The sequence below is a fragment of the Ahaetulla prasina genome, chromosome 1, assembly GCF_028640845.1.
Source record: "Ahaetulla prasina isolate Xishuangbanna chromosome 1, ASM2864084v1, whole genome shotgun sequence".
NCBI classification, from domain to species: domain Eukaryota; kingdom Metazoa; phylum Chordata; class Lepidosauria; order Squamata; family Colubridae; genus Ahaetulla; species Ahaetulla prasina.
The window spans coordinates 108,668,242-108,685,890 of record NC_080539.1 but is presented as its reverse complement, the minus strand read 5'-3'; the positions used below and the strand labels follow the sequence as shown (position 1 = coordinate 108,685,890).

General features: G+C 38.6%; 1 protein-coding gene across 1 annotated transcript; it reads right to left on the bottom strand.

Moving 5' to 3' along the window:
• Positions 1-599: 599 nt before the first annotated feature.
• On the bottom strand, positions 600-16,711 carry SOGA3 (SOGA family member 3). The gene is made up of 7 exons (XM_058172127.1): positions 15,764-16,711; positions 14,295-14,519; positions 12,225-12,383; positions 11,187-11,255; positions 8,625-9,800; positions 6,418-6,763; positions 600-871 (listed from the first exon to the last, which is right to left on the bottom strand). Exons 1-6 carry the CDS (start codon positions 16,709-16,711, stop codon positions 6,653-6,655), a joined length of 2,688 nt encoding a protein of 895 aa, XP_058028110.1. The 3' UTR covers positions 600-871; positions 6,418-6,652.
• Positions 16,712-17,649: the final 938 nt, after the last annotated feature.

Sequence of the window (17,649 nt, the reverse complement as noted above, 5' to 3'; positions counted from 1 at the left end):
CCTTAAGAGCCACACTTTATTACTGCTTTAGAAGCGGCATCTTAAGAAGCATGAAAGCCGATAGTTTTTGGAAGATGCTACTCCAAACTTGTAGTGACAGGTTTAAGAGCAATGTAGCATGTGTGAGTAATGTAGCAGAGTTAGACAGAGCCCTAGACCATAATTGTACTAGACAGATATCACAAAGCTGTATCTTCATAGTAAACCAATAGCTACTTTTGTTTTTGTACAGAAATTTGGTCAATAACATGTCTCTGTTAGCTACTTCGTTTCTTGACAGCTTTTACTAAACGGAATTTAGTCCTATAATGCATTTCTCCTTAATTGTTCCTATACCAATGATATCCTGAAAGGTCTGTACACTTCCAACTAATGCCAAGTATATTTTCAAATATGAGCTGTATCTGGACAAAATTGAGAAGCAATCATGTACGACTATGGAGTATCACGTTTATCTTTAAAAAGAAACATGGATCTGACCACAGAATCAACTTACCAAAAGAAATGAAGTTTCCCCCCATTCTTCTGGCTGATGTTAGTGCCCCCCAGGAAGGTTTTCTTTCATGTCAGAACTTTCCAATGTACCTTTCAGGATTGAAACCAGTGCAGCTGTTCACCTCCATAGAATAGTGATAATCCATTATTATCTAAATCTAATTGCAGAAAATTCCGGAATTCAGTATCAACATGATCCAGTGTTTTGTTTTGTTTTTCTCTTGAAGACAAGCCAGATTGTTTGGTAATTTTAATCTGTAGCAAGGCATAGTGAAGAAAGTATTTCTTTGACCACACAAAGAGATAAACTGTTCCTCAGCAGCTGTTCCATTCAATCTCTAGACGGACACTCCAAATCCAAATGAAGTTCTAGATCCTGGAATAAAACATCAGATTGTATTAACAGATTTCATCACGATTGCCAATTCTGCTAACTTGGAAGACTATGGTTATTGAAGAAGGTGAGAAACTGCCATCCTTTTGAGGTAAACCAGGTCAGGAAAAAGACACCACAAGAAACCCTAGAATCCTATTATATTACTCTACAATAACAGAATCTTGAAAGCCTGACAGTTTTTTTCTACTGTCCACTTATAATAAAAAGAGTTAAGACATCTATGAAGATAAGAGAAACCAACCAGAAGCTATTAAGATTCTGTTCCTGTAGCTTATCTCAAAAAAGTATAATTCTAGTCTTAATATTGAATCAGTTTCCAGATATAAGTTAAAGCAAGGCAATTTTGTCACATGACCTCTTCCTCCTGTACTGAGATAATGTTTAACATCTCTTCTCCAAAATCATCTCTATGTTTGTCTAGAACAGGGGTGTCAAACTCAAGGCCTCCAGACTACTTCAGGAGGCAATCCTTGACTCAGAAGATTATAAAAAGGGAAGAAAACTAAAATATTTTATATTTCAGGCTTACAGGATTCTGCTACTAGCCTATGTCAATAATTTATAGATCTAGTCTTCCTATGGAGTCAGTTTCTTGATCTGGTCTCTCCTTCTAAGGTGATCAAGTAAGTATTAAAAAAGCAAAATCACAGAAATGTACGCTTCCCTATTTTTATAAGTTTATAAAACCATACCTGCAGAGGTACGGTTCCATGTCACACCCACCATGGCCACACCCTCCACGGCCATGGCCACCCCACACCTGATCCTCCCAAGGTCAAACCCAATCCTGATGTGAAATTAAAATTGAGCTTGACACCCTGCTCTAGAAGAACTATAAAAATGATCTATGCTCTCAGTTTTATCATGCAGGTTATACTGCACTTTTTGCAACTTGGGAGGCAGGGTGACATTGGTGTTTAGTTTCTCAACTGTGTTGTCTTAGAAGCAGTGGGAGGCTCATTTCATGATGATCTCTCAAAAAATATCCCCAGATGAAGGCAGTGAGATACATAACACTGACTCAGCAATTCGGCGTGACATCTGAAGAAGCTTTAGTATATTCTCTGGCAGCACTCAACTGACTTTGGCTGACCTCAAAAAGTTAAACAAGTTTGTAATTTGATGGGATACCATCAAAAACATCCCAGGGATTTGAGCTAAATAGGGGAGTAAAAAAATATCCTAGAAGGATGGAATAGCAGAGCATTTCTGTACCATTGTCAATGACTATTAGCATGCAGACGTTTGCTTTACAAGGTAGACCAAATAAGAAGCATGGTCAGGTAAGCTAATTCTACTTTATTGAAGGTTACATTAACACAATCTTGCATGTCTGAAAGTATCTTTCTCCCCCATCACTTTACAACCCAAGAAACTAAGGAGGGCCCCTTCTGAACTGTTTGCCCCATCCACATTCCTGCTGTGGGCTAAGCCACCTTTAATCTGACCTTTCTTTTGATATCTCTCTTCACATATCATTATCACACCTTAAACTAGGATTTCTTGAATTGCAGCAAAAGCCCAGTGAATATGAGATGCCTAGCCTTCAAATTCAGGTGCTTTTATGGAAAATAATATTCTGGTATGACTACTTAACTTTTAAAAGAAAAGAAAAAAGCCTGGCACATATACTGATCTGAATCCTGTGGGTCCCCTTGGTAGTATACCCTGTTTCCCCCAAAAGAAGACATTCCCTGATAATAAGCCCAATTGGGCTTTTGAGCGCATGGCAATAAGGGCAAGCGCTTATTTCAGAATTCAGAAAAATATAAAACAGGCTCTTATTTTTGGGATAACATGGTAGATTAAGTCAAATTGGAAGATATTAGCTACTTCAATAGGGAGGTGGATTCTGCTAGTGATTATAAAGATTGAAAAGGAAGCAGCAGTGAACAGAAGTGAAACTGAGCCAGTGGGCGATCCTCATGCCTTGCAGATGAGGTGGCCCTGTCAGGTTTGGCTGTTAATGTAAGAGGAAGTGTCTAACACATTTTTGGAATTTGATCGATCATTCTTGCAACCAAAATAGTTTCCACCTCATTCTTGATCAGAAGTCTCAAGTTCAGTATTCATTAGGATGAAACCATGCAACCCTTGGTCACACTCCCTGTAAATCCATGCACCTAGAAACAATCTAGAACGGGTTGTACAATAGAAGTTTTGCCTATGGAGAGAGCTGTAAAGAAGTCCAAATACTACATAGTAGTTGCAAAATGATGTTCCATAGGGATGCCATAACTGGTGAAAATTCTGGCATTAAATTGAAACTGATCACTGCAGACAAACTTGAGCTACCTTCTATGAAATGGACATACGGTACCATGAAGATAAGTTTCTCCCATGTGGATGGCAGCAAGGAAATCATCTGAGAGAATCTACATTCTAGTTCAGGGGTCTCCAACCTTGGCAACTTTAAGATTTGTGGACTTCAACTCCCAGAGTTCTGGAAGTTGAAGTCCACAAGTCTTAAAGTTGCCAAAATTGGAGACCACTGTTCTAGTTGATCTCAAGGTTTATATCAGGAATATTCTGGGTCTGATGAGACCCTCCATAATGACTATATTTTTTTTAAAAAAAAAACTAACTTCAAAATGCTTAATCTGGCAGAGAAAAAGAGAGAAAAGAAAAAAGCAAGTGCAATGAATTAATGCATGTTCTTTTGGGAGAACAGAATAGGGGGATTGAGGTCCTACTTTCTACTTTCAACTGAAGGAATTAATACTTGGTTGGTTCCACTTGAATATCACTGAATGTGCCTTTTATAACAGAGATTCCATCAATTAGCATGTTAAAATGTGCATTTATTGTAAGTCAACAAGTGCTAACATTAGAGATATTCTACTTGAACAGTTTGTGAATGAATCTCAACAGCAACACATCTGCCTGCTCGTTTCACATAACGAAAAGCAACAACTTCAGTTCATCATATCTCATCAGCCCATTTTGTAACATAAAATTTCCACTGATTTCCTCCATAACTTTGTCCACCAAATGACCATGATGTACGTTGTTTCACTTTGGCTATATAAACTAGTGTATTTGGCATTTTAGGGATCTTTAGCATTATTTCTTATAATTATGATCTTTCATGGCTAAGGAAGGACTATAAACTGTATTTCATTTGTATTAACCCAACATCCTAACTACCATACACAGTGTCAAATGATGGCATTCACCTTCCCTGTATCTGACATCTAAATCCAAAATTACATTAAGGCAATAATGTGCTCATTTGTTTCTATTTCAAAGACATATACAAGATAGTAACTGACATACTTTTCCTGGGAAAGAGATTAAGTAACAGAAACTAACAGTCCAAAATTTCAAATAGAGAAATTCAGTTTTCTTTTTTGACCGGAGTATTCATTAAAATGTAAGAATCTGTCAATTGCAGTTGCTGGAAACTGACTTAGCTAGGCTTCAGGATCTCTCAAGACATCTCTCAGTAAGTAATAAGCTGTCAGAACTCAGCACTACATATATAATAGTGTTGTGATAATCAAGACCACTGTACTTCACAAGTGAAGAAGCTTCATGATAACCTCTATGGGGATAAATCATCAACAACCCCAGATGATCAATTCAGAATGAATGCATTCTTCTTAACACTGGGTATAACTTTTCTTCAGGTAAAACATGGACTTGAGGGCCTAAATAACGTTGTTTTTACATTTTCTGCACGGCAGCTTTCAACTCTGATTCAGCAACTGATAAGGAGGTAGCTGGACAACTTCCGGCCATGAAACACAATGACTCTTTCTGGTAATTGCTCTTGATTAGATCATTACTGAAATCCAATAGTGCTAAAACAGGGGTATCAAACTCATGTCATCATGGAAGCATCATATGACGTATCAGGACTTTCCCCCCTTCGCTAAACCGGGCATGGGCGTGGCCAGTGTGTGATGCCCACGGGCAGGGAGTTTGACAGCCCTGTGCTAAAATAACAGTAAAGGAAATTTTAGAACGCCTTATGATTGGAAACTATATGGGGATTTGGATTTCTGAATCTTAATTTATATCTCTATGCATATTTTTCAACCAGTACCAAATTCCAAAAGCTTTCATGTAGTATAAAATTGTCCTTCCTAAGAATATTTGAAATATTCACATACAGCAAAATTTGGGGTTTAAACTATCATAAGACAGATACACTGGTATCTCTATTGCTATTATGTTGACTTTAAAATTGTGATATATTATTTCTGGAAAACTGTATTAGTATCCTTTTTGAATGTAGAAGAAATAATCTTATTCTTAAAATTGAATTAATTTAGTAATTTAAAAAAACTTTACATAGGAGAGTTGGTTAGATAATGGGGTTTTTATTTTAGATCAATCAGTAGATAAGAATGATGAATTATCATTTTCTGTGTTAAAAGATAAATACCATTTGTCTGTTGCCACCCAATGGCAGCTTTTACAACTACAACGTTTATTGAGGTCTCAATTTGCAGTAGCATTTTCAGCTTCAAAAACACTTGAATTATTAAAAGGGATCATTAAATCCAAGAGACAAGAAACTCCACAATTAATCTTTGTAAACAATTGTTATCAATAAATCAATTTGATATGCCTATTTTAAAGACTAAATGGAAATGCTCATTTTAAAAGCTAAATGGAACAAGGAAGTGGAGAACCACATTTTATCTACAAATTAGGGAATGGTTTATTTTATTTTATTGATTTTCTATTAAATACATTTCTTAGTGCTTAATAAACATCGTGTTGTCTGGGTATTTAATTTGCTTAACAATACAAATTATGGTTTTTAATCTTAATAACAAACGTCTCTGTAGATTTTTGGGTGTGGGTGTGTGCCTTCAAGTCAGGTAGTTAGAATAGGATCCAATTAGGATTTAGAGATAAATCCATGTATTTTTTTTCTGCCAACATTTATCAATGGTTTGCCCTTAGGTTCTTTCTAGGTCTAAGAAAATGTAACTGGCCCAAGGTCACCCAACTGGCTTTGTGCCTAAGAGTCACAGTCTCCTTGTTTCTAGAAAATTATATCAAACTGGCTTTCCAAGAGATCTTCAATTATGACTTATTCAACAAAAAGTAAAATTTCAGATTCACTGTACATCATTGTACAGAAAAGTAACAAACAAATGTTTTTGGAGATGCCATATTTTGCAATGTTCTTAAGTGGTTGTCCTCTAGTAAGAAGTAATTACTTGACTTTGAGGTAAACTTTAACGTCATAATTAAAATAAATTAAGAGCTCTCTTGCTTAGCACATAGTCTGATGCCTTGGTTTTATGACCGTACATAGGTCATTTGATTAGTTATGAATATAAAAGGAGTCTCTGGAGTAGAATGAGTTGATGTTCAAGACAACTGGGCCCTTTTTGGCTGCTGAGCATGCTTGTGTTCTACTTCTGCGTGAATATCCTCCTCCCCAAAATTAACAATCATATATGGGTAAGAATAGCTGATCCCAGATATTACAGCATCACACACACACACACACACACACACATATCTAAACACACATTCTGCAGGGAAAAATTTCATTTGCTTACCTGACTATTTGAATGACGCTAGTTCAGATTTGATTGTGGAGCTCTTTGGTTTGGGCTACCTGCATTTTGGCATGGAGGTTGGTTTGTCTTCTTCCTATCGAACAGTCTTCAGTGTTTTTACAGCAGTGATTACTACACAAACTATAGCTCTTGAACTTCGTAGCTTGGGAAGATGGACAACATAAAACAAACTGAAAATAACTCTATAACAAATGGTAAAATGATTAAAAAATGTCTACAGAACGAAGAACAATGTGAAAAGAAAGACAAGTTTAAATATTGTCGTGTAAGAAAGGGATGAAAACAAGACAAGGATGAGAATAAGTAAAATGATAGGCTGGAACATCTGGAGAAAGTAAATACAAAGACAAGATAATGATTCATTAATAAAACAGCAAACTTGACTTTTCAAGAGGAAAAAAGCTACAACCTTTCTACCTAGTCTTGTGAAAATTGTATATTTCAGATCCAAATGTTTGTGCAAAAGAATCTGAGGGAATCTTGTAATAGTAATATTGGCAAAGTAATAATTGTAACATTCTCCTGAAATATCTATGAATTTTCCCATCTGGGTGCTGACTGCTGCTGGGGAGGTACTTTGATCTTATAAACTGAGACCAAACCCCACTCCTTACTAGCACTGATGATGTTACCTAGTTTGGGTAATGAAATATCTACAAGAAAACAACCAAACTCAGAGATAATCCCCTCAAATCATCCTTGAGCTACAAATATTCTCCTTTATTGGTAGAATTAACAAATTAAAGTGGATTGACTCAAATACTGGTAAGCTGACAGTTTTGCTTTTTCACATCATTCCTACTTTTGCTTATTTGTCATAATGATGATTGACAGGGCAGCTGGCAGGCAGGCCCTGGCTGCAGTTACTCCATCTGCTAGTCATCCTCTTCCCTCTCTTAGCCAAAGAAAAAGGCAAGCAAACCATTCCAAAGGGGGCCCTAAAACCAAGCTAGAGGTCCCACACCCCGTTAACGATGTCACTCTCATCTTCATCCTCATTCTTCCAGGCCTTTGCCCTGGAGTCCCAACAAAAGATGGGCTCCTATATGCAATTATGCCGCTCTAAGGGCAGAAAGCCCTCCATTAGGGAAATCACCCAATACCTACCTGGCTATTTTTTTTCAGAGCCAAGTTAAGACATTCTCCCAGGCAGCTGGTATTTTAGAATTAAAACAGTTCAAGTTTCATTTGTAAACTGTAAAGTATAAATTATGCTGGGATAATACTTCTTACGTGGTTTTTTTGGCCCGTGCTATTTATTGTGTATTTCAATTTTAAATTAAGACTTTTACCTGTCTTTTTTCTAACTACCAGTATTTTTCGAAGTATAAGACACACTTCTTTCCCTCCTAAAAGAGGCTGAACATTTTTGTGCATCTTATACGCTGAATGTAACCCCGCCCACCTGCTGGCCCCTACCCTTCGGCCTCCGTGCATCCTCTTCTTGCCTGCAATGGCTGTGTTTTTGGGCTCCTTGTGGCACGTTTTCAGCCTCCAAATGCTCAGTTTGAGAGCTCTTCAAGGCTGTGGGGATTGTCAAAGCACATCACTGCCCATTGTCGCCGAAAAATTCAATGCGTTTGGAGGCTGAAAATGTGACGCGTGGTGCCCAAAATGGCTACCTGGAACAGCTGCTGCCATCTCTTACCCCTTCCACACTTCACTGGAAGCTCCCTCCAATGATCAGCTGTGCTTTCGAAGCTGTTTTTCAGCCCCAACCTCAAAACCAGCAAGCGAACTAATGTGCTGAAACTGACCAGGCTAAGGACGCCAGGCAGATGAATACCTGGTAGGCAGAATTTTTTTTCTCCTATTTTCCTCCCCAAAAACTAAGGTGTGTCTTATACTCTGAAAAATATGGTATATAAGTTTTATAAATCCTTTAATAATATGGGTGAATTTTAAAAAAGCTAAACAAATGACTATTTACTATTCAATTTTTTAACCAACCCACAGAGCTCTTACTAGGTAAGTATCCAATAATGTCTTCCTCTTATGCTATTCTTGTACAAAACCTAAGAATCTAATATTGGAACAATAATCTTGGAAATTTAAATTGCGGTCACAGAAATTAAAGGGTGTCTTCTTCATCTCACATAACCTCACATGAACGTAGCTTAAGTATCTAACTTTTATCCTCGGCTGAAACTCTTTCTCCTCAATGGCTTGACTAAATAAAAATCTACCTGACTCACTGACAAAGGTTCATCTGTACTTCGATCATCGGAAGGCTTTGGAACTTCTAGCCTGTCAATGAAGGCCTGGAGCTCTTTCCTAAATGTCTTCATCTGGGCATTGATCCGATAAAGAAGTTCGTGCTCCCGTATCCTACTTCCATCGTCTTCGTCATCCAGAAGTCCAAACAGGTCCCCATTTGCCACGTAAATTCTCGCCTCAGTTATGATAGTGCTGGTATCAGAAATCAAGCGGTCAATCGTTTTGCCCAGGCGTTCGGCTTCACAGCGGATGTCCTTGGTTTGCTGCCGGTCATTAAAGCTTTTCTGCCAACCTACCGGGGTTGGATAGAAGGATCTTGTAGGGGTCAAACAACGGATGTTGCAGACCTCTTCTGAGTCACTTTCTCCACCAATGGGCCCTTCTCTTTTGCGGTGAGGGGGACGAGAATCCTCGTCACTTTCTTTCTTCCCTGTCTCACTTTCTGCATCGCTGTCCCTGGGACTCCCTCGGATCCCCAAATGTGAGGCTAAATCATAGCGCTGCATGTTGGACAATAGTATCCTGTTCTCATATTGGAGCTGCATCACTTTGCCACTGAGTTCATTAATTTGCATGCGGGCAGCCTTCAATTCTTCCTGAAGCATTTCCGTCTTGGCGCTGTCATGATGTCGTGAACTATCGTGAGTTCCAGTCTTGTATTTGTATTTGTTCAGCTCTGCAGTGACACGTTTGTTTTGTTCTTCTGCATCAGATAAGTTCCTCCTCAACAGTTCAGTCTCATCTTCGACTAACTGCAGGTGCTGCCGTAACTCTGAGACAGATTCATTCGGTTCTCCCAGGAGGGGGTTGGCTGCCCCGGAGAAATCATCTCCCCTTAAGTCATCAAGCTCTGCTTTCAGTCCTCTGTTTTCCACTTCCAGTTCCACGATTTTCCTTCCAAGGATATTGGCTTCTTCCTCTACTAACCTCAGACGGAGCTTGAGTTCTGCTTCTCTTGTGCTAGGTGGACCTCCTGCTTCCCCTTTTGGTAAGGGACTGTCTAGATCACCATAAAATGACCGATACTTCTGAAGATCATGCTCAAATCTGTCCTTTTCCTTGTCAACTTTGGCTAATTTTTTTCTCATCAGAGTAGCCTCTTCTTTGACAAATTGCAATTGGCATTTCAGATCTTCACTGTCCTCCTGTGGCAAAGAAAGAATAATCCCCAGTTATATTGCTTATTCATGGGGATGCCAAATGAAAATTTAGCACAAAATACCAATATATTCAATACATACAAATATATGCATATAAGGCAGGCAGGCAGGCAGGCAGGTTAGAGGAATAACATGGGAATTGACAGGGTGTCTTTTTTTAAATACATTTTATTAAATATACAATTTAAAAACATTAGACATGGTGCGACTTGTCTGATACCTACTTTTCTAACACTTTTTCTTTTGTGTAGATTACAATATAACGTCATGCATATTCCGTATATACTTTTTATACATTCAATCACACTCCAGTTACATACATATTCCCTTCATATCTATTCAAATCCTGTTTACTCCTATCTAATATTTTGTATATTATTATTATTTTTTCTCTTTTCTCCCCTTTTCTTCACTTTGTTTCTAATTCTCTATCCGAATTGACAGGGTGTCTTGATGCCACACTTGCAACAAAAAGTGTGACTCGAGTGTTCACTTGCAATCCCTGCCATCTACAGAAACGTGATCATTTGGGTCCTAATCTGATCAATGAATTTCATAAAAAGAGCTCTGATCTTCACACCGTTGACTAAGGAAAGGTTTGCAATTATTTATAAGGAGTCCTCGATTTACGACCACAACTGAGCCTAGAACTTACGTTGCTCAGTGAGAAATTTGTTGAGTGAGTTTTGCCCCATTTATGACTTTTCTTGCCACCTTTGTTAAGTGAAATACTGCAGTTGTTAAATTAGTAATGCGGCTGTTAAGTGAATCTGGCTTCCCCATTGACTTTGCTTGTCAGAAGGTTGGAAAAGGGATCCCATGACTCTGGGGCATTGCAACCGTCATAAATATGAACCAGTTGTCAAGCACCTGAATGTAAATCATGTGACCATGGGGATGCTGCAACAGTCATAAGTGTGAAAAATGGGTCATAGGTCACTTTTTCAGTGCCGTTGTAACTTTGAAGGGTCACTAAATGATCTTTATTTATTTATTTATTTATTTATTTTTTAGATTTTTATACCGCCCTTCTCCCGAAGGACTCAGGGTGGTGTACAGCCGGATTAAAACAGAACAATATACAAATTAAAACCATAGTTAAAATAACGTATTCTATAAATGGCCGAAAATTAAAACCGTCAAATTTGACCCATAAATAAAATACACCAGTTAAATTTATTAAAATTTTAAAAATTTAAAAATTTAGAATATTAAAAATTAAGCCAGTCCCGCTTGAATAAACAAATACGTTTTCAATTCACGGCGAAAGGTCCAAAGGTCATAAATGGTCTTAAATGGTCATAAATGATCTTAAATGGTCATATGGTTTGCTCTATTGTACAAGGGACAGAAATAAATATGCTGTATCACCTCAGTGGACATCTGCTGTGACCTTTTTTCTGATTTTTGCAAATCTTTGCTTCCTCTTCTTTTCATGGACTGTTATAAAAGAAAGAGCAGATATAACAAATATTTTACTAAATGCATGCTATCCAAGTTTATTGAGCCACCATTCAAACAATATGAAAATCCCCAGCTTTTTAAAAATAATATTTCTGGTTTCATAATCCAGAGATGGCTATGTTGAAACACGGCCAGGACAGATTAATTAAATGTGCTTTAAATGCCCTTGTTCTTATTGATCTAAATGCAATAGCAAGGAACATGCTGAAAATTAAAAGTAATTCATAAATACCAGATAGCATTTTTAAAGGGGTTGAGTCAGGTACTGCCTTCAACACAACTGCATTCACTAAAGAGATCAAAATAATAATAAAAAAATAGTCTGAAAAAATCATTTATCAGATCTGCAGGTTGCTTTCCATGATACAATAATAAATGGACTTTCAAACCTGTCTGAAAAGCAAAACTGCTTTTCGCCCGCAGATCAGCTGTAATCAGTGCAGTCAGAGAAGAGGCAGGAGCAGGGTTGGGCTGCTGGGACTTTGCAGGGGTTCGGGAGAATATCTAGGTAAGATTAGATGCAATTTGGAGAACCCCCAAAACCCACTCCTGGCTGGCCCCTCCCCGCCCCTCCCAGGTGTCCCCACACAGCCCATTTTGGATGCAGGTAAGTGCAGGGCATGTGTGGAGGCTCAGGGAGGGTGAAAAACAGGCCTACCAGAAGTTTGGGGAGGCCATTTTCGCTCTCCCAGAGGCTCAAGGAAAGCTTTTGAGCCCAAGGAGGGCAAAAACGCCTCCCCCCGCCATGGTGCAGGAGGCCAACTAGGCCACGCCCACCATGGCCACGCCCACCAAGCAACCGGGCAGAGAACCCGATGCTAAAATTTTTGAAGCCCACCCCTGGGCAGGAGACATAGCGAAATAGTATATTACAACCCTTGATGTATCTATCCCACCTCAGCCAATTTTGCCTGTCCCCTTCCTGATGAGAAACTCATCACTGACCTCTTTTATTTTGTCAAATTCATTCTGAAGAGCGTGTTTAGCAATCTCAGCTTCTATCAGCTGCTGCCTCAATTTTTCATTTTCATCTTCTGTGGTGGAGCGTTTTTCTTCCACATTTTCCAATTCATGGTGAAGTCTTACGGAAACATCTTTTGCAACCTACGTGGAAGGACATTTAACATTTTCAAGCAGGAAAATAACTTTAATAGTAGAGCTTAAAATGCTTGTGAAGTCTAGGAATGTGTTGTGGCAACGTATATCAGTTTATTAAATATTGGATAAAATGTTCTTCCTAATTAAAAAAACAAACAAGTGCAATTAGGGTTACTTCAGGCACTCCAGTTTGCTCTTTTGAGATCTATTCTGATACTCAGCAGCAATAGGATGAATAGAATTCCCAAAGATTAATTCTTTGATCATTAGAATCATGGGCTCAATCCAGCCAGCAACTGGCATGAAGTCTCAGTCCGAGGAGAATTACAACCTTAGGAAGGGAAAGTACAGCAAAAATTGAATTAACAAAGTACAGGTAGTTCTCAACTTACGACTGCAATAGAGCTCAAAATATCTGTTAAGTGGGACATTTGTTCAGTGAGTTTTGCCCCATTTTATGATCTTTCTTGCTACAGTTGGTAAGTGAATCAGTGCAGTTGTTAAATTAGTAACCCGGTTGTTAAGTGAAACTGGCTCCCCTGTTGACTTTGCTTGTCAGAAGGTCACAAAAGGTGATCACATGACTCCAGAACACAGCAATGGTCATAAATATGAACTAGTTCCTAAACATCCAAATTTTGATCGTATGATCATAGGGACACTGCAAAAGTCATAACTTTGAAAAACGGTCATAAGCCACATTTTTCAGTGCTGTTGTAACTTTGAACGGTCAGTAAATGAACTGTTGTAAGTCAAGGACTACCTGTACAGTACATGATAAGGACACATGTTCATTGGTAGATCTAGGAAAGCCAAAACCACCTTGGTATAAAATATTTTGTTAATTATTGAACATGTTTTACCGTAGCTGTTATTAAAAATAAAAACTCTTGTATTATTACAAAGCAATGCAATAATATTTCATACTTTAATCTAGGCAATTATTTTATTATTGTTCACACCCAAGCATTGGGTAATTAATTTGTTTGATTTGTAGCCCAGGCAAATGTCTCATAAAACTCATTTTAATATTCTTCCTTCCAAGTTGGTATGCGATGATTTGTGGTTCAATCCTATATATGTGTGTATATAGCAAGTCATTTGCTTCTGACTGCTAATCCTTCAAGTTACGCCACATCAGGAAATAGACTCCATTGTTATAACTGGAACTATACTTTATTGATTTAAGTAATAACAGAATCTTGAAAACTGGGTTGTTTTCCTATCCTTCTCTCTTATATCTCACTGAATTAGGACAAAGTCAGTCTGAGCTTCTTTATCACACTTTCTATTTCCCAAACTTAAACCATGCTTTTGTTTTTGCAACTATTTCTGCATACTGTAGTTTCAGAAATCCATTTCTGAGGATCTCTACATTGATTCTGGGATTATAACATTAACTGAATTTATATCCTTTTTTTTGTTTCAATTGGAAAAAAAAGGGTACGTGGCATTGATTTCTAAATGCATTCACTAAAATTAAATTAAATTATAAGCCTTAAGGTTGTAATTTCATTTTGAAGTCTTTGAAATATCTGTCAACTGATGACCTGGAATGTGATCTCTAGTGATTCTCTAGTGATTAGATACTTCTAAATAATTGAATAAGGGAGAGGGAAAGTCAAAAATGAACATAAGGTTAGGATCTACATGAGAGATGTGTCATTCTGATGACCACTAGATGTTTTGGACTATGAGTCTCACAAATGACAAATCAGGTTGGTTCCGATTGATGAAAAATGTCCCAAATATCATGACAGTACCACTTTGCTTAGATAATTAAATTCCAGTTGTCAAAACCACAAGACAGCTCGGACTTATGCTACATTTGCCTTCCCGCAAAAGATTAGGATATGTAAAGGTATCACAGTCAGATTGTTCTTCTCACTAATTGCTCAACGTCTGGCCCCAAATTACCTTTAAATCCTGTTCCAAGCTACGGAGAAGTTCTCCATCGATTTCTCCAGTCTGTGCATAGCGGAGCTTCTTCCGCTCTGCTTTTCGAAGACGGTACTGAAGGATTCTACAGTTTTTGTTAGCTCTCTCCAATTCATGGCGCACTTCCTGAAGCTGGCAAGCATCCTCTTCAAAAAAGCTGTCCCTCATCTCATCCATTTCAGTTCTAAGTTCATCTATTTCAATCTGGCAAATGTTCAGAAGGAACAGATAAAAAGCGTAAAATGACATCAGGTCACATTGATAAAGAACACAAGATATGGTAATTTACCCATGGTTCTTAAATAACTGTTGTAAGAGAAACATGTGGTTTCCCACCTAGCTTCCTTATGCTTGCAAGCATTACAAATGGCAGAAGAAAAAAACCTGTGATCCCAAATTAAGAATTGATCCATTTATATTTCAAATATTCCTTGAATTGGCCAAAAGAAGGCACTAAAAGAAGCATGTGTAAATAATGAAACTGCTCCATAAGCCAGAAGGAGAAACCCCAAATGTCAGGCATGCATGTTCTATAATACATGTATGTGGCAATGAGAAGCATGAAGAAGGGAGTAGAACATCTGACAAATCATATTCAACTATCTACATTTTTTAAATCTCTTACAGGTGCAACAATCGTAGAACATTCATTTAGAATATAATAATTTCTAAATGTCCATAACTCAGGGAATCTCAAATTGGATTGAGGCCACTGGAAAATCAAGAGTAATTTAGAGGGTAGTCACAATTTCTCTAAAATGCAAGCAAAGCAGAAATATTATCAAATCGAAGTATGGTTTTTGATCCACAGGTTGCCTTAGCAAGTCCATAGAGATTTTCAGACAAAGTCTGAAAATCTTTGAGGAACATAGATAAAAATGTAACTATTAAACATGTAAGTCATACTTACTTCTTGCCCAACCCTAACCTCAATGAAACCATTACCTTTATTTTATTTATTTGATTCAATTATTAGATTTATATCTTGCCTTTATTTTGTGCAACTCAATTTATGGGAAGTCACAAATTATTATTTTATGGAATTGTAAGTACCACTAGGTTATTAACTCTTCTACTTCGTCAGTTTGCTGGATTGAACCTCATATTAACTTATATAGCTACAGTCAATTTTCTATACAATAGGAAAAGCAAATCAGAGGTTACCCTCTAGAATGTAGGGTGAAATATATTTTAAAAAATCCTGCCTAACAAGGGAAATACTGTATTACCGGTATATTCACATCAAAGTTCATAGCCAACCCTTTTGTTAAACTGTGAAGCAAACCAGCACGTATCTTAACAACTTGGTCTCCTCAAAGCAGAATTCACATTAGTATTCCTTTTCCTTTCTTCTGTGGAACAGACTAGAACACTACCAGCATGTGCACATACACATTAGAACTGAGGCATATCCCCATTATTCCTTCCCTTCTGTAACTTTTGCTCACCTTGAGGTTTTCATTCTCTTCCTCCAGTTTCTCCATCTCTTCCTGCAGCTCCTGCTGCTGTTGCTCGGATTCCTGGGTCATGTTGACTTCCATAGTTCCACTGAGGCCATTGCTACCTTCATTTGCAGGCAGCACTATGGGTAAGGATGTTGAGGAGGGCAAAGTGCCCCCATTGCCATTAACTTTGTTGTTGCCTTTGTTCTGCATCTGGGTTGCTGATAACCCTTTCCTGAGATGAAACTGAATGAGCTCACTTTGGAGGCATCCTTCTTTCCAGTAGTTGCCATTGTTCACTGATAGAGCCTGACCTTTCCCTGAACCACAAGAAGATGAAGAAGCTGAAGTTGCCTCTCCTGCACTCTTCTGCGAAGGCTTGTTTGTTTTACCTCTGTTCCAGCTCTTGGATGGCAGCTGAGAAAGCACAAAACTGCCCACCCTTTCCCCCTTCCCTCCAGATACAAGCTGTTGCTCTCCAGATCTAGGACCTGTAAACTCGGTGTTTTTGGGAGGTGCCTCTTGTGCTTCAGCTGCGGGCCCTGGATTTGGTCTGGGACACCCTCCAGCCGAGACCAGGAATGAGGCAGGCTGTTCTTCAGCACCATCCCCAGCATGGACAGCTCCCAAGAGCACTGAGCTCCTTGTTGGCGTAACCTGTGGGGGCAGCTTGTCCCCTTCGGCTCCTCCACCCTTGACCCGGCTAGTTTTCTGTCCTGTTGGTGACTGCTGCAATAGCTGCTGCCGGGTAGAGCTTGCTTTTGAGGCAGGAACTGCAGCTGCTGCTGTTGTGAAGCGGGATGAATTGGCAGCTGGCAAAGGCTGGCGGACAAGAGACTCCTTGGGTCTGCCCGGAGAGAATGCACGCTGCTGCTTAGTTCGGCTGCTGCTGCCCTCAGGAAGCAAACGAGGAGAGGCGGTTGCAGGACCACCTCCGCTAGGCGGCTGGCTCATGGCTAAATCAGAGGTGTTCCTGAAATATTCAGCCCTCTCTGGCTCATTGTCTTCCTGCCCTCCTTCCCTCCCTCCCTCCCTTGGCTGGTGAGCGAAGCACACACAGAAGCCTTGTCAAGAGCGCTGCCACTCAACACAAAGCAAGCCTATTCACCACAGGAAGAACAATGTGCCTATAATAAAAGGGGTGGAGTTTGAAATTGTTCCAAGAGGTTAGCTCACAATCTTAGATGCAAAAGATGCAGCCACTGACTGGAAGCTTGCTTTTAAATTCCTGAAGCAACAAGCAGTCCTCATTTCTCATGAGAACTGCCCGTATCCTCTAGCTGAAGCTACTTTTCTTAAAATGCTACTTCCACAAACCGCATGTTCCAAAGTACTTCCACAGGTCAGTGAGGATGGATCCATTCAGTAGCTTCAAAACATATCTGTCTATGGCTACAAAGTCCAGCATAGTTAAAAACAGTCTCTTCTAGCTGGGAGGAAAAAACTGTGATGAGACTTAAAATAATCCATATTTAACATGCTGTAAAACAAATCAATAAGAGATTTGTTAGAAAAATCTAATTCCACATATGCATCATATCCCTAATACTGGCTTTTAATGAGAGCAAATAACAGGCTTCCCCCTACCTTCTTCCCATATTTTATCTATGCTTCCTAACAAACTCTGAATGTGTTGAGGGATATTCAGGGAAAATGAAAACTCAAACAATCATGATAAAAAAATAAACACTTAAATTTATTCAAATAAGAACATTAGTTAAGGGAGGGAGAGATTGAATAAATTGCTTTCAGTAAGTCAAAAGCAATGTTAAGACACTTTAGTTTGAAGCAAGCCCCAATGAATTACAAGTTACAAAGCAAAGTGAATGTAGCATTGCAGCCTTCGTGTAATTCAAATTCAAATTTTGCTGTTAGCTTTTAAAAATCATTAG